Source organism: Mustelus asterias, chromosome 14, assembly GCF_964213995.1.
Source record: "Mustelus asterias chromosome 14, sMusAst1.hap1.1, whole genome shotgun sequence".
Lineage (NCBI taxonomy): Eukaryota > Metazoa > Chordata > Chondrichthyes > Carcharhiniformes > Triakidae > Mustelus > Mustelus asterias.
In genome coordinates this window covers 49667185-49694337 of record NC_135814.1, presented here as the reverse complement: position 1 = coordinate 49694337, position 27153 = coordinate 49667185, and the positions used below count along the sequence as shown (strand labels likewise).

Genomic DNA, 27153 nt, shown 5'->3' with positions numbered 1-27153 from the left:
ACCAGAAGAAAATGACCGGGAATGTGGTCAGGAATGTGGAGACGAATGGAAATATGGCCATTGACACCCTGAAAGCTACGCACTCCACATCCAGATGAAAATTCAATCCCAAGTGTATATTCAGGCTATCCAATCCAGAAAGTCCGAAAGATGTGCTGGTTAGGTGCATTGGCCATGCTAGATTCTCCCTCAGTGTACCTGAACAGGTGCTGGAGTGTGGCGACTAGGGGATTTTCACAGTAACTTCATTGCAGTGTTAGTGTAAGCCTACTTGTGACACTAATAAATAAACCTAAACTTAACAAAAACTTACATTTTATACGTTTACTTTGTGTCTAGTAAACTTGCTTACACTTATTTTTGGAGAAGAGTTACTGATTGAATTCTAACCAGAAGTGTCCTTTTAAAAAAAGTCCCTTTAAGTGAGACAAACGAGTTCATCCATAATGTTAGACAGACAATAGATCAAAAAAGGAGAATAAAGAAACTGAAAATAAGTTCAGTCTGTTTATCCCTCCAGCTCTGAACATTCAGCCACATGCTTTGTTCTTTAACTTATCAAAGACAGAAAGTAAGTTACCCCAGGCTTCTTAGTGAGTGAAATTCTCCCACACTCATGTTGCTTTACAAGCAACAAACTTAAAGGGGCACTGTTCTTTTTGGAGTGTTTCTGAACAGGGCCATTTCCCAGGCCAGCCTGGTTTGCAGATGGATATTGTTGAGTATTAATCTCCAGCTATTTTTTGATTAAGTGCGCATTAAAAAAAAAGTTTTGGTATTTATAGGCATAATCATAATTTTCAAACACTTGCTTTCTATTATATTATTATACCTCCTCAATAATGCTGTAGTATAGAGTAGAGCTACTGATTACTTCCACATTTCCAGCGTGGATACGTGAAATTAAAAACTGTAACATGAATCGCTTATGACTTTGTCTTTACTGTTCCCAGTTGCTAATTCTCTGTTGCCCCACCATGCATTATTCTCTGATAATGCAACAGCCAACAGACCTACTATGGGACCAGCTGGCAACCAGGTTTGCCTGCCTTTTTGTTAGTCCTTTTGTTGAAACGCATTCCCCCAGCCCCACCCCCACCACACACACCCGGCTTCATGCCACATCCTGACGTTGCAGCTAAGTTTAGGAATCTGAAGTGGAGCTGTGTTATCATTTATATTTTTCTTGACAGTATGGCCTGCTGGCTGCTGGCTTGGCGATTTCTCTGCTTGCTGTGAAAGCAAATGTTAATGTAGCCTTCAAAAGTATTAATCCACAAGCTTGAGGCGCAAAACCTGAAAAGGATCCAGCTATGAGATTAGTTGCCTAATGCGCGCAATGTTATGAATCGATCTTTCATTCAGTTTCCACAAATTTTATCATGGAATTCCGACAGTGCAAAAGGAGGCCATTTGGCCCATCAAGCTTGCACTGACAACAATACCACCCAGGCCCTTTCCCTTTAACCCCAAATATTTACCCAGCTAATCCCTCTGACACTGAGGGGAAATTTAGCATGGCCGATCAACCTAACCTGCACATCTTTGGACCCTGGGAGGAAACCCATGCAGATATGGGGAGAACATGCAAACTTCACACAAACAGTCACCCGAGACTGGATTTGAACCTGTGTCCCTGGTGCCGTGAGGCAGTAGTGCTAACCACTGTGCCACCGTGCCGCCCTTTCAGCTTGGGTCTTTTCTGGATGATGAGTCAATAAAAATCTTTTAGTAATTTCACAAGTCAGACAAAGCCAGGGTTGTGAAGGGTTGATACTCTCCTTCATCTCTGAGCTTACACCTTCAAATGGGTGGAAGGGATAAGGAAGATCCCTGATGAGGAATACTTGCTAAATCAGGCCCTTGGGCTGCAGTGTATTTGAATGACTGACATTGACAGCTCTGCCAAGTTCCTTGCCTTGATTCCTGCTAAATTCACTGTAAAAATGTATTTTTAAAAATATTTCAATCGGACAGAGTGGGCTATGTTAGGCAAACGTATGTGGATGCTTTTATCATTAACACATTCTAACAAATGGACTTCAGAAAAATGATTGAGTAATCGGCCAATCATTGAGTGAATTATTTGTAATGCAAAGTTGTTCATAACTGTGGAGGGGGTGGGGATTGTGGTTTGCTTGCTATTTTAAGATAATTAGGCTGAATTGTATGTACCCAGTTTTCCAATTAAAATTTGAAGCAACATTATCCTCTTAAACAACCCCCATTAGTAATCTCATTGGTATGAACCTGCATATTTGGGGAGGAGGGACTGCGACTTTGTGATGCATGGCTTTGAATGAGGTAAGAAGGGAATTTCCACCAGTCTGAAAGAACTAGAAGGAAAAAGAAGTGGCTATGTTAAAGGGGCAAATCTTTGTCAGGCTTATTGACCAGTTTGAGTTTTATAGGAAGAATTATATTTCTATCATGCATTATTATATCTTAAAGCAATTTGAATCAATGAATTTGAAGTGCAGTATTATCCCTTCATTCCCCAAGGGCAGAAGGAATCAACAACATAAACCCAAATGTTTACTCCCGAGTTTGGTGCACAGATCCAGGAAATTTCCCAACTCTGCAAACTCAACTTCCCTAAATGGCCAGATTTTCATTCTGGGGCTGTGGGTGCCAACTGGAGTCAGGCCTGCCGTCCCCGGAAGTAGTGCGAAGGCAGTTACCAGGCTGCCGAGTCTCAAGGCGGACTGTTTAAAAGGCCTGTCTCAGTGCTTTGGGACTTTGCCCCAGCTATAATAAAACAGTAATGCCCTCTAGCCTTCACCTCCTCAGCCCCCCACGCCCACACCTCCCCCATGATAACTCATGCCACCTCATGTCCCTTGCTCACTCCCACGGCCCCTCTCACTCCCATGGCCTCCCATACTTTCCATGCCAATCCGTGACCCTCTACCCATGCCTCATGGTCATTCATACCCTCCATGCCAATCTGTGCCTTTCTACCCACCCCTAGGGCCTTAGTAACCCTTATGCCAAATTAGAGTTGAGTCATGCCATTCCATGACCATTCATCTTCATGGCCCTTCATGACCAGTATATCAACTTTGTGCCAACTCATGCCAACCTATGACCCACTACCCTTTACCCTCCATGCCAACTCACAAGGTATCACCATGGACAGACCTCCAAAGCCATGTTGAGATGCAAAAAAGTAGTATCTATTGCAGACTTGTATATAAAAACACACCCATTGATAAAAGCTCATACAATACATTTAAACCCATCAAGTATTTAATCCCTTATAAAACCAAGCATTTGTATTCCTAGCCCCACATCAAAGGGAGTTAATCCCTTCATGACGAACTTGAAGCCATCTGTCAAATTGTGAACTTAAGGCCCCCCCCAGTGTGATAATAGGTCGTAGAAGCAGTCAAACAGCACTAATATTATTATGATAACCCTCAGGCTATGTCAATGAACATGTATTGAAACTGCAAGCGTTGGGTATTTAAATGACTTGACAGCCTGACAGTTCCAAAGACTTATCTTCTACTTATGCATATTCACGTCTACACTTAACAATCCCAAAGTGGCACCTAGACCTCACCAAAAGGGTATCTGACCTTGCTAAAGAATCTGATAGGTTTAAACCCTTTTCCTTAAGTTCATAAAGCCCAACGAAAGAAACTTGGATGACGAAAATTACTTCTGATTGAAGACAGCTGCAGCATTTCTGGATTCGGCATTCCAGCACCATTTTGCTTAAAGCTCTTCCATGTCTACAAAACTTCAGGCCATGTGAGCTGGAGTAGATTAGCTAGGGGAGGGGTGACAGGCTCCCTGAATGACATTAGTCAACTAATTGCATATTACAGCAATTACCAGCTTTTATGGTCCTCCTACCTGTCAGCCCAAGAATGAACTGATGATTCAGCTTAATTTCACAACCTGCCATGGTGGTATTGATGAACACACAGGGCTGGATTTTTAAGTGGCGCGGGGTGTGAAGGGACAGCAATGTGGATGGGCTTTGGCAGTCTCAGTTCCGGAGGTTGTGTCGGGAAATCCTGAGACCCCTGGGGCAGTTTCAGATTTTTAAAGGGATGGTGGGAGTGAGGGAGCAAAGAAGGCGCCCAAAGTCCTTAAAACTCCTTAAGAATCTTGTTAGGAGCAGAGCAGAATGGAATTTTGAAAAAATTTTCGGGCGAGCCCTACGAGTCTTGCATGCACATTTGTTGGTTCGCTGTGGGGATGACTGACTTTATTTGCTCTACTCTTCTCAACAAATCTGTGGGGTCAACCAGCGCCGATCCTACCTTACCACGAAAGGTTGCCGTTCACTTCCTTCCACTTCTGAGTTGCTGCCAGACAGGCAGCCCAGCCACCTATTGGGCACAAACCTGCCCCCTGGATAGTTAGGCCATCTAAAATTTAAAATTGTCACAATAGCGGAGGGGTGACCCCACATTGAAAATTCAGACCCAAACCTCTGAGGCGAAAGTCCTGTCCTTAGCCACTAAGCTGCTGCACCATATAGATAACCACTGCATACAATTTGTGTCGAGCAAGGTCTTGCATTGAAGGAATATATGATCAGTTGAATCTGTTTGTTTGTTGAGAGAGGAATGTTGGCCAGAACATGGGCAGAACTCATTGCATTGTGTTTTGAAACAATGGAATAGGCAGGATGTTTTCAAGAGGGTAGTGGGTTTTTGGATATGAAATTGCCAGATATAACAAAACTAATAGGTCTATTTTTTTTAAGGAGATATTTTCCAGCAAGATTCAAGTAGATTAGTCTTACAATTGAAGTAAAGCAAGTTAGAAATTAAACCATCTTATCACCAGGCTGAAGGTAAATGGAACTTTGAACAAATTGAAATAAATTGTGCCGTTGGTGAGAAAGATCTTAGTTAGATGTGGAGTTAGTTTGATTATCTCTAATGGAAGATTATTTTCATATCTAGGGAGACTTGCATGAAGCTCACATTGTAGTTACCTGAGGTCATTTAATATTGACTGTTATGCAAATCCTTGTGCCTGCGTGAAACTTTGGTACATTTGAGCAAGGATCATGTTCCTAAGACTTAGCCAAGGTCTTCAGCAAGGTGGCAGAGGCCGATCTGTCATTTATAGAACAATGATTATTTTTAGGCTAGATGATTGAAATACGGAGTTTGAAATGGGTGATTTGCTAAGACAATATGTGCCTGATTTTACCATTTTCATGCTAAGTGCTGAATCTGGGCGTAATGCAGATCCGACTTAGAAATCTGCTTTCAGGCGCCCCCATACGCACTCAGCCATCTCCAGTCCCATTCGCGCTGTGGGTGGGGCTTAGCGCGGCCAAAACGATCGGAGTTCTGAACTGCGCATGCGCAGTATGAAAAAAATTTGAAAAAGCGCGCCCGTGTCAGATCGCTCCCGGGCCGCAGAAAGTGGAGAAAGCGGCCCAGGAGCGAAAAGCGGGAGCGATGGCTCCCATACGCATCACTGTCCCCTTTATCCACCCCCCCACTACCCACACACATCACTGTCCCCTTTATCCACCCCCCCACTACCCACACACATCACTGTCCCCCTTAGTCCCCCCCACCAGAGATCCATCTGCCCCCCCCCCCCACCCCAACCAGACAACAATCTGGCCTCACTCCACTCCTCCCCGCCCCCCCCAACCAGAAAATGATCTGACCCGTCTCCCTCCTCCCCCCCACCACTGATCTGAGTCAGAGAAAGTAAGAAGTTTAACAACACCAGGTTAAAGTCCAACAGGTTTATTTGGTAGCAAAAGCCACACAAGCTTTTGGAGCTCTAAGCCCCTTCTTCAGGTGAGTGGGAATTCTGTTCACAAACAGAGCATATAAAGACACAGACTCAATTTACATGAATAATGGTTGGAATGCGAATACTTACAACTAATCAAGTCTTTAAGAAACAAAACAATGTGAGTGGAGAGAGCATCAAGACAGGCTAAAAAGATGTGTATTGTCTCCAGACAAGACAGCCAGCGAAACTCTGCAGGTCCGGGCAAGCTGTGGGGGTTACAAATAGTGTGACATGAACCCAATATCCCGGTTGAGGCCGTCCTTGTGTGTGCGGAACTTGGCTATCAGTTTCTGCTCAGCGACTCTGTGCTGTCGTGTGTCGCGAAGGCCGCCTTGGAGAACGCTTACCCGAATATCAGAGGCCGAATGCCCGTGACCGCTGAAGTGCTCCCCAACAGGAAGAGAACAGTCTTGCCTGGTGATTGTCGAGCAGTGTTCATTCATCCGTTGTCGCAGCGTCTGCATAGTTTCCCCAATGTACCATGCCTCGGGACATCCTTTCTTGCAGCGTATCAGGTAGACAATGTTGGCCGAGTTGCAAGAGTATGTACCGTGTACCTGGTGGATGGTGTTCTCACGTGAGATGATGGCATCTGTGTCGATGATCCGGCACGTCTTGCAGAGGTTGCTGTGGCAGGGTTGTGTGGTGTCATGGTCACTGTTCTCCTGAAGGCTGGGTAGTTTGCTGCGGACAATGGTCTGTTTGAGGTTGTGCGGTTGTTTGAAGGCAAGAAGTGGGGGTGTGGGGATGGCCTTGGCGAGATGTTCGTCTTCATCAATGACATGTTGAAGGCTCCGGAGGAGATGCCGTAGCTTCTCCGCTCCGGGGAAGTACTGGACAACGAAGGGTATTCTGTCCACTGTGTCCCGTGTTTGTCTTCTGAGGAGGTCGGTGCGGTTTTTCGCTGTGGCGCGTTGGAACTGTTGATCAATGAGTCGAGCGCCATATCCTGTTCTTATGAGGGCATCTTTCAGCGTCTGGAGGTGTCTGTTGCGATCCTCCTCATCCGAGCAGATCCTGTGTATACGGAGGGCTTGTCCGTAGGGGATGGCTTCTTTAACGTGTTTAGGGTGGAAGCTGGAGAAGTGGAGCATCGTGAGGTTATCCGTGGGCTTGCGGTACAGTGAGGTGCTGAGGTGACCGTCCTTAATGGAGATGCGTGTGTCCAAGAATGAGTCAGAGAGCCATTGGAAACACTGAATGCGCCCTTCAGAAGCTGGAGTGTCCGTTTCAGACTTTTATTTAGCAGGTCCATTACGGCGCGGTTCCGGATTGGCAAACGCAGTGGTAAAGGGGGAAATGCTGATAAAGTTGGGCGGGCAGTTCATTAATTCAATTTAAATGCATGCAAATGCATTGAAATCATCGTTGCGCCCGTTTTGGGTGCGAATCGAATCGCCGCCATTCCCAGGTTTCGGTAAAGTGGCGATCTCCGCGGATGTGGGTGCGGATCGCGATAATGGCCTCTCACCCGACTTTACCACGTTTTTGCGCCCGAAAACGGGCGCGAGGCAATGGTAAAATAGGGCCCAATATGTTCAGTACCAGTTGGAACAAATTTTGCAATGGTGTGTGTAAGAATTTTAATCCAAATAGACAGGAAGTCTTGGGCTCTTTGTGAGTAAGTATACCTCATACCCAGTAGTATGCCTATAGTTCTTTTGTGTTAGTTCTATTTCCAACCTGCCCCGTGTCTATATTCAGTGGTGGAATTATGTGTTTTAACTTTAACTTTTAAACTTATTATTTATTAAAAGTTATTTTAACTTTTAAAGGACCACATACACTCTCTCAATGGAAAACATTTAAGGAAGAAAAATGTTGTTGTTTTTGTCCCAATGATGCGATATGAGACATCTTACATTAGTAACCTTCATGAAGAGAATGCTGCTTCAATATAACTTATTTTGATTTGTGTCATCTTCCATTCCAATGCCATTTCCAATTTGATGCTGTTTGGTAATTCACATAGTTTCACGTGTTTGTAATCTTACAGGTCTGGAGCCTTTGATTTATGGGATATGTGCTGATGGGGGACTACATTACTATCAAAATTATAATGAACTCGGGTTAGAATTGGAACAGAGGAGGCTGAGGGGAGATGTGATTGAGATGTATAAATTTGTGAGGGACCTGGATAGAGTGGAGGGGAAGAGCCTATTTACCTTAGCAGAGAGGTCAGTGACCAGGGGGCACAGATTTAAAGTGATTGGTAGAAAAATTAGAGAGGAGAATATGAAAGTTCTTTTAACCCAGTGTGTTTTGTGGGTCTGGAACTCATTTCCTGAGAGGGTATTAGAGACAGAAACCCTCAACTCACTTACGAGGTGCTTGGATATGTAACTCGAGTGCCTAAACCTGCAGGGCCACAGATCAATCATGGAAAGTGGGATTAGGCTGGTGCAGACACGATGGGCCAAGTGGCCTCTTTCTGTACTGCAAATGTTCTATGATTCTGTAACAAATTAAATTGAAGGGCACTGCAACTTTAATATTTCAACGCTGTCAGTCACTTAAATATATAATCCTAATCATTGCATCCTCTCCTTGCCCTCACCAACACCCAAGATTTTTAAAACCACTTAATTTTGTAATTGAAATTATGAGGAAGTAAGGATTAAACCAATTATTGCGTTCTTTAGTTTGGCTTTACTGCTGTAGGGCACTCAATAATGATTTAGATATCCCCTTATGATTTCTGGTTTGTTCTCAAAGTTTTGACAGTGGATTGATGGCCTGTTAATATAACTGTACTGGGAGAATGGTTGACTTTGTTAGGTGGCTAAAGGGTTAGGGTTAGGGCACTGACCCTAAATTTAATATTGTGCCAGTTGTGCTAACAGCTCTCTACTTTCTTACACAAGTGGTTATTCTTTGTGTGAGGGTGTATGCTACGTCCAATGGGCCACTTTGTATGAACAATTGAAGGGGGAGAGGGATATAACAGCTGAGGTCAACTCTGGTCTTGCCTGGTGCCGACGTATTTTATATATGACTTCTAGTAGAAAGTGCTCGGATAGAATCAGTTTCTCTGGTAACTTTTTAACTGAAACTCAAACCATTTGTAAAAAACTCAATAAACTTCTTGTGACGGCAAAATCAATATTTAATGCTCTAAACGAGTTCTTTCTAGCCAGTCCTTCACTACAAGTGTTTATTTTTAGCTACTTGTCTTGAACTTGTGCTTTTCTGATATTGTCCTGTTTTAATTAGGATGTAAGTAAATCACAAGAATAATTGTTAATCCATTGTTCGTACATTTCATTGAATTATGTTAAATAATTGGACCCTTGCATATTAAAAAAAAACTGGCAAACTGGCTGTTTCTCCCCTTTGCTTTCTCTCCTGTAATGAAAACAAGAATGGATTCAGGGAGCTGGACTTCATACTTTACCTCATGATTTTTTTCGGCACATCTGGGGCACGTGGATCAAAATCAACTCGATGACCACCTGCTCATGTGAGGAGGGCTTCATGGTACAACATGAAAATGTAGGAAACACTGCCTTTGTCACGTTTCCTGTCATTTGAATCTTTGAACACTAAGAAGGGGCAAACTATTGGTCTGTAAATGTCAGTATTCATAGATTAACGGAGGGAACTCTCGCACAACAGGATCTGTGCAAGCTGCACTCAACGTGCCTGTGCGCAGGATCCATAATTAGTATTCATGTGCTAACTAACTGATGAGTGGTGTGGATTCTGGAGAAGACAGGGAATTTATGAGGAAAGATTGGAGAGATTGGGACAGTTCTCCTTGGAGAGAAGAAGGCTGAGGAGATTTGATAGAGATGTTCAAAATCATGAGGGGCTGGATAGACTAAATGAGGAGAAACAGATCCCGCTCATACAAGGATCAAGAATGAGAGGGCACAAATTTAAGGTGAGTTGCAAAAAAAGCAAATAGGATGTGAGAAAAAAAGTTTTTCACAATATGAGTGGTTTGGGTCTCGAATGCTGCTCTGCCTGGAAGTGAGGTGGAGGCAGGTTCAATGGAGATATTCAAGAGGGAATGTGATGGTTAGAGATGGAGGTAGGTTGAATTGAGACATTCAAGAGGGAATTAGATGATTGTTTGAATAGACACAATGTACAGGGGTATGGGGAAAAAGACAAGGGAATGGCACAAAGCTCTGTTGCTCTTTGGAGAGCCAGTGTAATGGGCCGAATGGCCTCCTACGCCGTAACAATTCTGTGATTCTGCAAATCCCAAGAATTGAAATGGAGGACAGGCTTAATTTTCAGAGCTAGATAACTGGCACCAACTGAGTGGATACTGGCAGCTGTTGGATGTGATGTGCTAAAAGTGATTCACATAAGAGAGGGAGCATGGGAGGAGCCTCAGGAGCCCAAACTAAAAGTGAGGGACCGAGTGGGCAGCTTAAGTGCTTGCCAGGGTGATGCATAGGCAATAAGAATACATGCACAATGGTTCAAGAGAAGAAAAGATGAGCAGAGTAGAGTAGAGCGCAAGTTGAAAGGTTTTAATAGAGGGGAGGTCATAGATCATAGAATCCTACAGTGCAGAAGGAGGCAATTCGGCCCATCGAGTCTGCACCGATCGCAATCCCACCCAGGCCCTATCCCTATAACCCCCATGCATTTACCCTAGCAAGCCCCCTGATACTAAGGGGCAATTTAGCATGGCCAATCCACCTAACCTGATGCCTACAGTGATTATCCAGTAGAGGTACAACCCCCTGAGGAACAGTAGTGATGTGTAATATTTAGGGAGTCATTAAGTGCAAAAAAGGACATTGAGTCAATCGGCATGCTTTGTCTAATGGTCCGATTTCTATGCTTCACAGATGAACGAGGTTTACCAAATATTCAATTTCAGAAACCTAAATGAGTGATGCACCTACTAAACTGTCTTTCTCCTGTTGGTTTGTGCTTTTAGATCCCAGGATAAGGCTGCTTATTTCTAACTTCTAATCATTTCTCAATTCTAAACATGGGAGCGTTAAAATGGCTCACTTTGGGCTCTTTAGTGTTGGAGCTAACGGGAGAAACTCCACCTCAAATTTACAATCCCTTGCCTTTCCCCTTCCCTTTGTACTTTACACTTTTTTTTTTGGGGGGGGGTGAGATTGTTCCTGGGAACATCATTGGCAAAAGACTTAAATAATTTGGAGACACTATGGGGGTACATTTTCACCTTGGAGGTGGGAAACAGGAACTGGGTTTGTGTTTTGGTCAGAAACCTGCCTGTGGGGAAAAATTGATTCCAGTTCAAATTTTCACAAGGGGAATCTCTTAATTGATATGCAGAAGTGGTTTATGTCCACTTGGAGCCCAGTGGAGGATGGAAATGGCGGGAGGCCAGAGAATAGGTGAACTCCTTTTCGTACATTCCACTTGCAGCCATCTAATTGTCTTGAGGGAAGAGATCTACATATTGTGTCAAAGTCTTCCACTTCACTAGAGGAAGGTGAGACGTTACAGGTAAGCCTCTGTTTGGAGCTCCCACAGAGCGGTTAGTAGCCATCTCTTCAAAGGATTCCCTTTGTCCCCTAAGAGCTATTAGCTCACTTAAGGGGTTGGAGTAAAGATCTGAGACAGCCTGGACTGCAGGAGAATGAATAAGTCATGGTATCTACTGGGAAAGTGAGTGTATGCAAGGAGGAAGCTCTTGTTATGATCACAGATCAGTTGGGGGATTGGAAGCGCTTCCTATTGATAGATTTTACTGACTGGTCATTAGTTACCATGATGGCCACGTGGGCGCAATCGATGATACCCTTTCCTTAGGAGAATCGAGCGATGACCACAAGACCAGATGACCACTGTCCCTGTGGAGCAATGTCTGTTAAGTGAATTGGAAGTCCAACTCTGGCTAAGAGGGCATCAATGACCTGTGGGACACAGTGGTGTACAGCCTTTTGTGAGATGCTACTAAGGTCCGCAGCTGATCTTTGAAAAGAATCAGAAACAAAGAGCAGGGGGCAAGCCATTGACAGCAACTGGCAGGGCGTAGAAACTTCTACTGCAATGTATGAAGGTTTTGGCGATGACTGTGCGGATGTTAGTGCTCATTTGCCTGGAGAATTGCAGCCTCCTGCTGCCCTGGTTCTTGGTCATCTCCAAATAGCAGTCTTTGGCAGCTGTTACGAAACCCCTCTGGTGTTATGTGCGTGTGTGTTCCAACCTGAAACACTGGTTTTTTTTTTGGATATTAGTGAGAAACATTTGTGGAAACAGTGGGAACTCAGACCTCTCTTTCGTCAACCAGAAAAATAAAAGTGTTTACTGAGGTACAAGAAAGATAATAAAATACTACAAAGAGTAATCTTATTCTTCAGCAAAGTAATAGTAAGCACTTTAGCTCCTTAAAGACTGAAAACTCAAAGGTATCTGTTTCCCCAAACAACAACCATAAACCTATTGGTCAAATCTAGCCAGTGATTACCACACTTATAGCTAAAGTGACCAGGATTTGGGAATAGTCTTCAGTTCAGCAAAGAAAACTATCTTTTGCACAAATTGGCTTTAGCTGAGCTGGTTCTTGAGGATGGTTGCTCCCCTCTCCCACTCTTCTGCTGAGTTCAGCCCCTATTTTCTGGCTGAACTGGCTCCTGTGGATGGCTGCCCCTCTCTCTCTCTTGCTGCTGCCTCTTCAGCACCTCATCTGTGTCTAAATTGCTTCCTGGTTCACAGCACTCTGACGACTGATTGTATCAATTGCAAAGAACACCCTGTTCCCTATTCATTCCTTTCTCATAATTGCTGCCTATACAGGGTTTAAAAGTACATGGCAGTTTGATTTTACTTGCAAAAAAAGTTGTAAAGAAGTTATTTTTAATAGCATCCTATCATTTTGTGACACTGAATCCCATGTTGAAGGGTTGGCCTATGCTGCCTACATGCCCTTGTTTCCCCTCTCATGCCTTCCTGATGCCTGGGACTTTGCCCTTCACATAAAGCATGTTGCCCCAATCTCCAAAATCTGAGTCGTGCCCCCACTGCAAGCTGGAACCTTCTCTCTGGGCAGGTGCCAGGACAGTTGTTCTTGGCAGTTTTGCCCCCTGCTCGTCTGCCCTGCGGTATTCAGAGGTGTAAACCCTGTTCAAAGCACAACGCTGAGTGTATACTCTCCCTTTGGCCAAGGACACCCTCTTACCAAATGGCCAGTTCCCTTTAGATCACTGACCCTCTTCTGCAGTGACAGCCTCAGTGCCGTACTGAGGGAACGGTATTGAGGTGCAACATTATTGAAGCCCGGACTACTCTCTCATCTGGATGTGAAAGATCCTTTGGCGCACTTCATAGTAGGAGAGTTCTCATTAAGTGACATAATTGCATGCAGCTATAGATGTATGAATGGGTCAGTATATGTTTCAGTCAGGCTGTACGAATTGCTCTAGCTATGGGTTACAGTGCTTGCAACTCACTGTAAGTGCGGTTTGAGATTGATCATCTTGCCTCCTGTAAGAGAGTCTGTTTTCTGTTAATTTCTGTAGATTGTGGGTGTGCCTCTGTGGCAGCAGCTAATGATTTGTTTCATTTTCTGCTGCCATCAATAAGGAAAGTCTCTACATATGAGCAATAGCTTTGTTTTTCTTGCTGAATGTTGTAAGGACTTGAACCTTGATGGCTGCAGCATATTTGAGGTGGGATAATGTGACCAAAGCATTGCAAGCACATTCCAGAATGAAGACCACTGCTAAAGGTCAAAACAGCTACGTTCTTAGCAAGTTAAGCATAAAACTCAAGTGTTAGAATTTCTTTTGACTTTTTCTATTTTTGTCCTGTGCGCATGATAGTCAAATTCCTTCTGAGATAATTTGTTCCTGTTTAAATCTCTAGAGTAAGATATTTGAAAATACATTTGGGTAAACTTTACAGTTGGCGTATTTATTTTTCCAGTTAAGACACTTTTCTAGATTTATCCTCCCCTTCTGCTACCTTGTGCCACAGACCATTATGGGGATGTGGTGGTGTAATGGTGTTGTCACTGTGTTCGTAACCCAGAGCCCCAGGGTAATGCTCTGGGGACCCAGGTTCAAATCCCACCACGGCAAATGGTGACATTTGAATTCAATAAAAATCTGGAAGTCAAAGTCGAATGATGACCATGAAGCCATTGTCAATTGTCATAAAAACCTGTCTGGTTTCTGCAGGGGAGGAAATCTGCCGTCCTTACCTAGTCTGGCCTACATGTGACTCCAGATCCACAGCAATGTGGTTGACTCTGAAATGGCCTGGCAAGCTACTCCGTTCAAGGGCAATTAGGGATGGGCAACAAAAATGTTCCTCATAATTTGAGAGGGTATTGGGCAGATAAGTTGCTGGGTGTTTGGTATGAAAAAGTCTCCTGGCCCTGGGCACCTTGGTCTCTGCCAGGTTACAATCTCTAGAAAGGAGACAGTACCTTTAAGAGAGGAAGGAATAACGCATATGAGGAAAAACTGATGATGGATTGTTTTGAATTTTAGTTATTTCCTGGAAATGATTTCCAGAATAAGCAAAAATACCGTCCAAAATTGTTTGTAAATGTCTGTTATGTACTGTACTAGAAACTCGGACAGAGATAAAGCTCATGCAGAAGACCCAAGAAAGATGACTGATGGTTTGGTTATGTTTCATGAATGAGAACTGTCTGTACCTTTCATGACCCTCTCTACGGAGGTACAAGGAACAAGAAGCCGAGGAATACCCAGGAAATGCTGGACAGATGGTGTCAAGGGTGACTTGTCATTGAAAGGGACATATGTTTGAAGCTGACAGGCTGGTTCCGAACCAAAAACAGTGGAGTGAATTCATTCATCCTCATCATTGCTGCTGAACTGACTAATGGAAATGTAATAATCATATTGTACATGAACGCTTTACTGGCAAATTAACTTATTGCAATGGAAACCAAATGAGCATTGGAAAGTGGAAGAAGCTGTAATTGGATGGCATCGGTGGAGCATCTGTTTTGAGTCCCCCTACTCTCAATGTGATGAAGGAGGATCCCTATAATTTTCTGTAATATATTATAGCACCAAGCTGTTGTGTATGAGTGATAACATTCAGAGAAATCTGGATTAGCCCAGTGAAAGAGTTAAAGAAAGGCAGATGGATTTCATTGTTAATAAATTTAACTTTACAAAATGGATAGGTGCCTGGCAGCCAGTGTGGAAAAGGGAAGGAACTTGGATATAATTATTGATGATTCACTGAAAGTTTTCAATCAGTTTGGAGCTAATATTAGGACTTCAAATTGAAATAAGCTGTTTTAAATTTGTGTTGATCATTGACAAGACCATATATGGAATAACATATGCTGCTTGGAATAGCGTATGCTGCTTCAAACACCCCGACAACAAAGGACATTTTGTTGGGGTACGTTTCAATGAAAAAAAAACTGCAACGGTGATTTGTCTTAATTTGTAGGATAAAGAATTGAGGGGAGAAAAGATTCAACTTTTTTTTAAAACCTCAAGAGGAATTGATCATGTGAAGCAAAGGGAAATGTTCAAGCTAGATTGAGTAGAGTGTTTGAAGATACAGCTACAATCCACAAGCAACTGGAAGTAAATTTCAGAGGAATATCCTTTTTCTTTCAATGGGAGTAATATGTCAAATCAACTCGAGTTAGTGCTTGTTTATGGAGGCTTACACTAATCAAGTCATATGAATATCTGATTAGGTCGAGCTTAAGTAGTGGAGCGATTCAATCTGAATTCCATAACCTTTCGATGTATGTGTGTGAATTAAGAAAGAGAGGCTAGATGAGAATGTAGTTTAAAATGAATAAATTAATAAGCATTGCATCACCAAGATTGCAAATAAAAGACTTGTGGTGCGCTGTTCGATATAGTCCCAGAAGACTTGCATTTAAATCTACAGTAAGGAGTAAGTTCTTGGGCTCGATTTTAGCAAAATTTCAGGCGCGTAATTGCGGTAAAGTTGGGCATCGGGCCTAAAACGCGATCTGCACCCGACTCATGGCAGATCGCGTCTTTACCGAGTCCCGATCCGGGCGCGGGTCCGGCGCGTGCCCGAATTGGCCGGCGCGACGATTTAAATGTATTTGCATGCATTTAAATCGACTTAATGAAGCTCGCGCCCAACTTTACCGACGAATCCGACTTTACCAGGTTGCGGCCCATTTTGCGTCCGCGCATTAACTGACCTGCTAAATAAAAATCCAAATGGGACTCCAATTCAGCAGGGGAACCGCCGAAGCCAATCCCCCCCCCCCCAACCATCCTTCGCAGACCGCACCCCCCCCGCCCCGTGAACCACCCCAGCAGCACCCCCCCGGGATCGGACCCCCCTGGGAGGCACACCCCCGACCTAACTTGATCGCTGGTCTCCCTCCACCATCCTTCCGATCTGCAGTCCGTCGACAGCCTCCTGCACGTTCCTGGCCTTGCTCTGCCTTTCCTTGGGAAGGGGGGGGAATGGAGAAGGGGAGTGACGTAAGTCCAAAATCTGGGATAATATTTCAAAATGTATATCTCCCCATCCCTGTCCTGCAATATTATCCCAGATTTTGGACTGTCAGGTTTTTAGTTCCTGTGATTATAACGTGGACATTATCCTCCAAAGGGAATTCCTTTCATCCTCTCTGCTGTCTGAGCTGCTTTGCCATTCGCGCCCGGGCGCGCTGCCTGCGGTCTGTTCTGAACTGCGCATGTGCAGTTGGAGCTCCGGCTGCTCCAACAGCGCTACGCCCCGCCCAATAGATCGGCGCGGAAAAAAGGCGTATGGGCGCGCTGGAGCGCGGCTGCCCGGCGTGGATCCACTTGACGACCGGACCTGGCACTTAGTCCCGATTTGGTAAAATCGGCCCCCTTGTCGCCATGAGCTTGTATATGCAAGTCAAAAACTTTGTATTTTACTATTTACCTCGATTTGTTTTGCCACCAAGAAGTTTTTCTCTGCTGCCCATTTCGCAAAATGATGAATTATTGGTCAAGTCACAGCAGATTGCTTTTCAACTGACCTGATTTTAAAAAATAGGATTAACTTTGGGCTTTAATATCAGACTACTATTGACCCATCGGTTATGTTTCCACTGGTCATCTGGGAACAGTTTATAGACATTGATCAGATCACAACAGAACTCTTCTTTTCTCAAGATGGCACTAGAGCGAGACGATTTCTTGCAAGCTGTGCCCAGCATACCTTCTAATTCTATCTTTTATTCTCATTCTCTGTTTCTAAAACTTCATTCTAACTCTTTTAAACTTTCTAACAATGCTTTAATTCGCATGGACTTACCTCCCATTAAGTTGATCTTTCTCTACACCCTAGCTATGACTGTAACACTACATTCTGCATTCTCTCTTTTCCTTATCGATGAGCGGTATGCTTTTGTCTGTATAGTGCGCAAGAAATAATACTTTTTACTGTATACCAATACATGCGACAATGATAAATCAAATCAAAATCTTGAGAATGCAGAGCTCTTACACTAAAGCCTTTAAATTGTATTCAGGCTTCCAGTGTTTTGAATTAAGTTCTTGCTATTTGTGTATCCTTAAAAGAGTTGCCAATTGGTATATTAAGTCAATTTCTAAAAAAGAACATTGAATACTATAATTTCTGGCTCTAAATTTACATTTGCTAAAAATGGAATATTGTACTTTTTGGTCAGCTTCTCGGTGTTAAAATAAAGCACATGCCATAATCTTTTGAGAGCATTCAATTTAAGAATGACCATTTTTAAGTGACCAGTGTGTTGACATAATAAGCATATTGTAGCAAAGCTTTGTGCCTGAGATTCCCTTTTCTCATCCAAATTGTTGTAGCTCCAAGTTACTGCTAAGATTGGAAACTTGGAGGATGGGTTAATCCATTACAATCATACCTTTTAGCAGCTAATTCATTAGTAGCATTAGTACGAGGCAGAAGGCAGATCATCTCCAGGTCCATGCTGGGCACTTCCCAATGGGGAGGGAGCCAGAATGATCTGTTTGTGAAGAATTTCATAGGTGGGTGGGGAGAGTCTTGTTCAAGGCAAATGGAATGTACAGTCTGCCAGCTTTCTTGAGAGCGACAGCTGTGGCTCAGTCGGTAGCGTTCTCGCTTCTGTGCCAGATGGTTCTGTCAGAACCCACTCCCTAGGCGTGAGGGAAAAGAAAATCAAGGCTGACACTCCAGGACAGTACTGAGGGAGTGCTGCACTGTTGGAGGTGTCGTCGTTTGGATGAGATATTAAAACAAAGGCCTTGTCTACCGTCGCAGGACCGAAAAGGTCTCATGGCACTATTTCAGAGAAGAGCAATGATTTATCCCTGGTATCATGGCCAAAATTTATCCCTGAATCAACACTACTGGAATGGACTATCTGGCCATTACCAAATTGCGGTTTGTGGGAGCTTTCTATGTGCCAATTGATTGCTGAATTTCCTACATTACAGCAGTGACAACGCTTCAGATGTACTTTATTGGCGGCAAAGTGCTTTCCTTTTGCCAGAGTGCATTTAAGGCTGAGCAAAACGTGCCATTTGATTTGGAATTGGCTAGGGAAGCTAGACAAAGGATGGGTTAGCTGTGAAAAAAAATTGAGAGCTGGTTTATAATGGTGTTCCATGTTTTATTTACTTATAATTAGTACACATGAGTCATTCCTTAATGTGTAAATGCATCAAACTGAATGATAACATTGTAACCAATTCTGGGACAAAGTCATTTGCTTTCATTTTCCCATGGCGTTATTAGATATCTCTATGGGAAAATATGAACTTTAAACGACCATGAAACAAAAAGCTTGCAACTGCTATTACTGTTTAACTACTTGAGTATGATATGCTAAACCAGGTAGAATGGACTTCTTTTCTTTTATTAGTTGTTTGCTCAAGACCTACCTGGCACCTGCACCTGTTTAGAGGTGACCTTCCTAAACGCTACATTAAATGCATAGTGGAATGGAGCTGTAAAAAAAGTGATTTTTATTTCTTTGTTTAAAGTTTATTTATTAGTGTCATAAGTAGGGGGCTTACATTAACACTGCAATGAAGTTACTGTGAAAATCCCCTAGTCGCCACACTCTGGTTCCTGTTCGGGTACACTGAGAGAAAATTTAGCATGGCCAATCCACCTAACCAGCATATCTTTTGGACTGTGGGAGGAAACTGGAGCACCCGGAGGAAACCCACGCAGATACGGGAGAATGTGCAGACTCTGCACAGACAGTGACCCAAACTGGGAATTGAACCTGGCGCAGTGATGGAGCAGTGCTGATCATGTGCCACCGCCTTGATGTCCCTACAAAGGATTTAACTGCAGAATTCTATGACAACTCCACTCTCCCTGTGAAATTCCTGACCTTCAGAGTGGATTTTCATGTGAAAAAGCCATGGACTTAAAAATAATGGGCAGGACCTGCATATTGATGGCCAGTCAGGGACAGGATACTGAGGGTGCCATTTTGGCTGGTCCAAGGGGCTTAATCTACCATGTGGTAGTCAAGGGTTGATGGAGTAGACATAAACACACTTAAATGGCAGATGGAGTCTGTGTAATTGTCATGATCTGGATTTGAAAAAAAATGTCTTGCTTTTTAATCTTAAAGAAGAAAACTGCAACTGTCAGTGAGACTGTAAAAAACCTTTTGCTGGGCTGCTTTGATTGAAAGGTGTGGGTTAGAAAAAAAGTACCATCTGGTTTTGCAGTTTGAATAGAACTCTTGGTTGACATTTCACCAAGGGCTATCATTATGTCATTTTGAATGGTTGGCTGAGTTTCAGAAGCTACAGTTATCTCAGTGGGGTTTCAGCGTTCACAGTTTGATCCAAAGCTTAAGAGGCTATTAAAGGATTAGCTGTCTTTAATAAGGTTACTGAATAGAAGTTTGTTTATTTTTATAAGAGATTAACCACTTGAGATTTAAAAACTTTGAAATGATTTATGAATGAGAGATTTTTTCATTATCAAATAGCCGGCCAATCAGATTCATTGGCAGCCCTCTAGGGTGGGCCTTCCTCCCTGGGGAGGGTTCGAAGTCTCGCCTGCAGCCACTTAACACTCATTCTAGTGTGAAATAGCTGAGTCAGGAGGAAACTTTTGGATGATGGGAAGCGAGAGCCCCACCATCCGAAAAATTCAGGCCTTGGTTCTGTCTCTCCCCACCTGTTAAGTTTAAGCACCAATTTTTCTAAATCCCAAAATTCATTATCTCACATTTATCTGCCAACTGTCAGAAGTCAGGTACACAATCTATGATCCGCAGTTAATGACTTTTAAAATATTGAGTCTTTGAATGAATATTGTCACAGTTATACTTTAAAATAATCTTCTTGTTTTTCATTTCTGTTGCTATATCATGGTTTTTTTTAATGAAGTCACTTCTGATGATATGTCAGGAACTGATTGGCGGAATTGCTGAGCCTAACCAACCTTGGGGGGATGAATTAACATAACCCAGTTGTTGATGTACTCTGAGTTACACTCTGTGGAATTCAGTGCTCTGATTTGATACTGGCTCATTAATTAATTAACATCCCCCAGTGATATAAGCACATATTTTCTAAATCAAAAAAGTTACTGCATGGAAGGGAAGAAACAAACCAATTCCCTCTAAATCTTTAAGCAGGCGGAGTTACCAGCCCTCTATACCCTTCAGAAGTTATTGCATTAAAGTAATTCTGCTCATTAACAGTTGAGGCTTGCCCATATGTTGGGTGAAACAACGTATTTAAAGGTAAAACTGGATGGGTACTCTCTTGACTTCTAAATGTTAAAAAGAATGCTTGAGGGGCAGTTCAGGTTCACTTTACAAATGTGATGATTGCACCTTTTTACTTTCGTAACCAGCAAATTGAAAAGCTTTCTTCAAATGTTCCGACTGCAGAGTATTGTTTTCAGTAAAGCTCAGTGTTTTCAGAAAATGAGCTGCAAGTTTGGTAAACTGATTTCAAAACAGTAGCTGGAGTATCAGCAGAATTGTTTATCTGAGATTCCATTATTCAAACAAAATTGTCAGGAGCAAGCTGCAAAAAGAATTTTATCTTTCATTTAAAATTTATTTTTAGAATTTTGTACCCGTACCCAATCACATCAATCTGCATTTTTGAGTTTACAGTAATGTGCTTAAAGCCAAAAATAATGAATCCTGGAAGTATTTAAATATTTTAAAATGAACATTTTTTGCTTTAAAGTGATGCTGACCTTGATTCTTTGTACCATCATAAATTAATACACGTGGGCCTGAATTTTACCGGTACATCCGCCCCGGAATCTGGGTGGGCGAGGCTCGCAGAACGGAATTCTCCATTGGCCTCGGGCGGGATTTGAGCCTTGCCCAAGCGAGGTCGTAAAATGACCGGCCGTGAAGTACAAACAGTAGGTGCTATATGCCCACACCATAGGGGGAAGGTGTAAATGCTAAGTGGTCCTGGATATCCATTTTTTAATTCATCACAGAATGTGGGCGTCGCTGGCCAGGCCAGCACTTATTGCCCATCCCTAATTGCTCTTGAGAAGGTGGTGGTTAGCTGACTTCTTGAACTGCTGCCGTCCATGTGGTGTAGGTACATCCACAGCGTTATTGGGGAGGGAGTTCCAGGATTTTAAGCCAGTTTTCTGAGAGATTCCTTGTGCTTTAAAGGTTGAGTTGTCGGAGTGACAATCAATGTATTGCTCGTGGAATGCAGATGCTTAACCACCTCTGTTGATCATTGTGAACTGGGTTGCACACCTCAGTCATAAGGTTGCTACTGAGTCTCCTCATCGACTGTCCCTCTTATGAAAGATCTTCATCCTAACCCTTCCCTTATTATTTTAACCTTGTTTTTATGCTCATTCTAATACAAAATATGATGCTTTTCTCAGATGAATATTTAAAATACTCGATTGGATCTTGCTTCTAAGTTGTGCCATTTATTTTGGAGGTGAAACCATTTTGGGAAAATAATGGTGCATGCTTAAAAGTGGCTCCAGGTATCATTATTTTCAATCAGATTATGTTTGGAATTCAACATGTTAACGCAGCCATATCAGAGAAGTGATCTCTGCTAATCGCTGAGAATTTGGCCTTGATATTAACACTGAGGCAAGAGGTGGCAGGAGGCTGGTGGGGAGGATGCAGATTTTGAGATTAAGAAACCCAAAGAAACAGGTTTCCTGAAAGTCCTGTCGAATTTAGAGTCTGGCTGTCAGGCACAGGCCTTTGGTGACAGGCTGCAACTGGGGAGCAGAGAGAGGGGCCTGGGAAAATCGGGGTTTGGGCGTGGAGGAAAATTGGAGGTTGGGGGATTGGAGGCTGGAGGCAGCCTGGCAGCCTTGCGGGGGAGACTGGAAGGGTTTGGGGGAGTGGGATGGGAAGAGCAGGAGATTGAAACCGTATGGTTGAGCTGGTTGGCAGTGGGGTGGGGGGGGGGGGGGGGGGGTGGCGCAGTTGGAGCTTGTCGGATTGCAGGGTAGATTACTGAAGCAGCTATATCCTTCAGCTGGCAAATTTCCCAGAACAGGACCTGGAAAACCCAGCTGGCCATGGTTAAATTTCAAATGGTGCTTAAATATGAGGCAGACACAAACATACAAAATAGGAACAGAAGTTTCTAATTGAATTGCTAATCTGCCTCCTGAAAGAAGGTTGGTTACATGCTCCCTGTCTCACCCCCATTAAAGCCACAAATAGGTTGGAGGTGGATGGAGTTTGGGATTCAGATTATTATTAACATTATCACATCAACCTGATCCAAACCCACCTGTATTTGGAAGTTAAAATATCCCCCTCCCCCACTTTGTAACAGCAAATGGGTTATTGTGGAACTAGACTGGATGAGGTGATTTGCCTGTGACACAGAAATTACTGAGGATACGTTGTCGGCTATGACCTTATTTGTGAAAACCCGTTTCATTTTGTTTGGTTTTTTGCACGGTCTCTCCTGATTCCTAGTATTGGCCAGAACCAGATTTCGACTAAAATCCTCCCAGCATGCCAGGTCTTATGAAGGTTCCGCCCTTGTGATTTAAGATTGATCAGTTGATTGGTTGAAAGAGGGAGGTACAATTTACTTACATGTGCTTGTGGCGTGAGCTTGGACCATTGAAGCAAAGTACTCTGGCCCCTATTTCTCAGAAGGTCAAGCCCAAGCTGATTTTGGTTAACCTTGCTGAAGTGTGAAATACTGATGGTTGGCATGTACATTTCTGTAGACCATTTATTTGATGTTATATGTCTAAATTTGTTACATTCTTCAATTCTCTGATCACACTGACTATGCTGTGGACAGACAGTAGAACAAAGTTAACTGTACAAGCTTCATATTATTGTATATTTTACAGCTACTTTCTTGGAGTTCTTTTTAATCATAGAAATCCTACAGTGCAGAAGGAGGCCATTCGGCCCATCGAGTCTGCACCGACCACAATCCCACCCAGACCCTACCCCCACATATTTACCCGCTAATCCCTCTAACCTACGCATTTTAGGATTCTAAGGGGCAATTTTTAACCTGGCCAATCAACCTAACCCGCACATCTTTGGACTGTGGGAGGAAACCGGAGCACCTGGAGGAAACCCACGCAGACACGAGGAGAATGTGCAAACTCCACACAGGCAGTGACCCGAGCCGGGAATCAAACCCGGGACCCTGGAGCTGTGAAGCAGCAGTGCTAACCACTGCGCTCCCGTGCCGCCCCAACCACTGCGCTCCCGTGCCGCCCCAACCACTGCGCTCCCGTGCCGCCCCAACCACTGCGCTCCCGTGCCGCCCCAACCACTGCGCTCCCGTGCCGCCCCAACCACTGTGCTACCGTGCCGCCCCAAAATTATACCCGCAACAAATGACATTAGACTTTTAATTCCAGATTTTTATTAATTCAAATTTCCCTGCCTATGACGATCAGATTCGAACCCCGATCCTGAGAGCATTACCCTGGGTCTCTGGATTACTAGTCCAGCGATAATACCACTACGCCACTGCCTTCCCCTTTGAGGAAGTGACAAGAAAAATTGACCAGGGCAGGGTAGTGGATGTTGCATACATGGACTTTCGTAAAGCCTTGGATAAGGTTCCTCATGGCAGGCTGATACAGAAGGTGAAATCATATGGGATCTGAGTGAGCTGGTAAGATGGATACAAAACTGGCTTGGGCATAGAAGTTTGCGGAAGACTCATTCCAACCATTATTTTGTAAATTGAGTTTGTGTCTTTATATGCCCTGTCTGTGAACAGAACTCCCACTTACCTGACGAAGGAGCAGCGCTCCGAAAGCTAGTGGCTTTTGCTACCAAATAAACCTGTTGGACTTTAACCTGGTGTTCTGAGACTTCTTATTGGGCATAGAAAGCAGAGAGTAGCAGTGGAAGGGTATTTTTCTAACTGGAGGTCTATGACAAGTGGTGTTCCACAAGGATCAGTGCTGGGGCCTCTGTTGTTTGTAATATATATAAATGATATGGAGGAAAATGTACGTGGTCTGATGTGTAAATTTGCAGATGATACAAAAAGTGGGGGAGTAGCGAATAGCGAGGAGGATACAGCAGGATATAAATCGGCTGGAACTTGATACAGGTTTACAAGATTATGATAGGTTTGGATAGAGTGCATAGTCAGTCTTTTTCCCAGGGTTGAAGGGTCAATTATTCAGGGGCATAGGTTGAAAGTGAGAAGGGGAAAGTTTAAAAGAGATGAAAGGGGCAAGTTTTTCACACAGAAGGTGGTGAGTGTCTGGAATGCACTGCCGGGGGAGGTGGTGGAAGCAGATTCTATAACAACGTTCAAGAGGCATCTGATTAGATACATGAATAGGCAGGGAATAGAGGGATATGGATCACATAGAGACAAGGAAATATTAGATTAGAGAGGCATCTGTGTCGGCACAGACTTAGTGGGCCGAAGGGCCTGTTCCTGTGCTGTACTGTTCTTTGGAGGATATTAAATATTGCAATCCAATCTTGATATTGAGATTGATGCTTACAAATCACTCTTGTCTTAAGAAACATAATAAGATGAGAAACAGGAGTGGGAGTTGCCCTGAAGCCTGTATATGATCATGGCTGATCTTCTGTCTCAATTCTGCTTTCCCACCTGATTCCCTGAAAGACAAAAAAAAATCTGTATCTCAGTGTTAAATATATTCAGCAGTGGAACTGCCATGATCCTCTGGGGTACAGAATCCCAAAGACCCACTGCCCTTTGAATGAAAAAAGTTCTCCCTCATCTCAATCCTAATTGATTGCATTCCTCCCCCACTTCCCCCTCACTCTTATCCTGAGAGTGTTCCCCCATGTTCTAGATTCCCTAGCCAGTTTTGCTTCTACTTGCAATAGCATTGGGCAACACGGTGGCACAGTGGTTAGCACTGTTGCCTCACAGCGTCAGGGACCCAGGTTCGATTCCTGGCTTGGGTAACTGTCTGTGCGGAGTCTGCACGTTCTCCCCGTGTCTGCATGGGTTGCCTCCGGGTTCACCAGTTTCCTCCCACAGTCCAAAAGGCGTACTGGTTAGGTTGATTGGCCATGCTAAATTCTCCCTTGTTGTACCCGAACAGGCGCTGGAGTGTGGCGACTGCGGGATTTTCACAGTAATTTCATTTCAGTGTTAATGTAAGCCTCCTTATGACATTAGTAAATAAGCTAATAAATAAACAAATAATCTATTTGATTTAGCATTGTAACTTGCCATGTCTATTCGTGATGTGGAGATGCCGGTGTTGGACTGGGGTAAACACAGTAAGAAGTCTCACAACACCAGGTTAAAGTCCAAATGGTTTATTTGGTAGCACAAGCCACAAGCATTCAGAGCACTGCCCATTCATCAGGTGAACACCGGATGAAGGGGCAGTGCTCCGAAAGCTCGTGACTTGTGCTACCAAATAAACCTGTTGGACTTTAACCCGGTGTTATGAGACTTCTTACTATGTCTATTCTTCACAGCACTGAAATACAATTTGTGTTTAACATTGAGGCACATGGTCAGTGGAATTTGTTGTGCAAATTACATTGATTTTATCACAAGCACTTCTTATTAATCACTATGGTTCGGATCAAACTATTAAAATAAAGTCTACCTTGTAAAATTAATTAAACTTTTTAACAAATTGTTGTAATAACCCCTTTTTTTTCTTTCTGCAGAATTCTATGAACCTTCCTCCCGATAAAGCAAGACTGCTGAGGCAGTATGACAATGAGAAGAAGTGGGAGCTCATCTGTGACCAGGTAAAACCAATTCAAAACTCTCTTCCTTGTTGAATAAATGGTACAGTGTAAGAGCAGAGAAATGGACGGAGAATGGATTACTGCAACATAAAATACATGCAGTGAGATGCTGAGTTCTCAGTGATTGCTTTTATGTTCAGCGTCACGCATCCGTGTTTGTAATGTTTGTTTATTTTGACATCTGTGGATTTAAATATTTTGCATGGCTTAAATGGTTTATCTGTAACCCATCCAGCTTTATTGTTTAATAGATGAAATAATGTTGCCGTTAGCACAATTAGAACAAGTATGAGCAAGCCACAGAGCGCCTGCTACATAAATTTAGCAATATTGATGCATTTTATGCATTTTGAAAACCCACATAACAAAAGAAAAAGTAAAACAGACATCCCACTGGATGGGGGCGGCATGGTGGCACAGTGGTTAGCACTGCTGCCTCACAACGCCAGGGACCCGGGTTCAATTCCGGCCTCAGGTCACTGTCTGTGTGGAGTTTGCACATTCTCTCCTTGTCTGCGTGGGTTTCCTCCAGATGCTCCAGTTTCTTCCCACAGCCCAAAGATGTGCAGGTTAGGTCGATTGGCCATGCTAACATGCTAAATGGACCCTAGTGTCAGGGGGATTAGCAGGGTAAATACATGGGGTTACTGGAATAGGGTCTGGGTGGGATTGTGGTCGATGTAGACCCGATGGGCTGAATGGCCTCCTTCTGCAATGTAGGGATTCTATAATTCACAGGAATGATGACAAGCGGTTTGAAAGCCTATCATAACATTTGTTGCAGCATATTGAATTGACCAAAGAAGCATGTGACTAGCTCTCTGTGACCAAGGGAACTCTATTTCTATGCAATAATGTCTTTATTTGGATTGGTGATATTTTATTTGGATGGAGGAGAGAGGAGCGCCATAGGTTTCCAGAAACCCAAGCATTCCTGTAAAATATTTACAAGTCATTGGTTCAAGAATATGTCTGTGCTGATGCAGGTTGGAATGCTGAAAACAGTAGATGACAACCCAATTTAGAAGATGTTCAAAAAGAAATCATTCTTCAAAAATGATATCTTTTCCCTTTTTCCAAAAGCTCGACTGTCCACAATGGGGAAAAAAATCACATCATCCAAAAATATCCATTGAAGAATATCCATTTGAATGAAAGAGATCTCATTTACCATTTCGCTACAGTTCTCTGCCTGAAGGCAGGTCCAACCCACACTGCTACAATCTCCACCATGGGTATGGCAAGGAGGCAGGTCCTGAATCTAC

The 27153-nt window shown here is 43.3% G+C and overlaps 1 protein-coding gene across 6 annotated transcripts in view; it reads left to right on the top strand.

The window, feature by feature from the left end:
* The window catches only part of LOC144503656 (formin-like protein 2), a 237328-nt gene that overhangs the window by 105554 nt on the left and 104621 nt on the right, over nucleotides 1-27153 (top strand). For all 6 annotated transcript variants that reach the window (XR_013499536.1, XR_013499535.1, XM_078228346.1 and 3 more), the window contains exon 2: nucleotides 25805-25888. Coding sequence is in view for 4 of the 6 variants with exons in the window: in XM_078228346.1 (XP_078084472.1) it covers nucleotides 25805-25888 (84 nt within the window). In the remaining 2 variants the exon portion in view is untranslated. The remainder of the gene's footprint in view (nucleotides 1-25804; nucleotides 25889-27153) is intronic.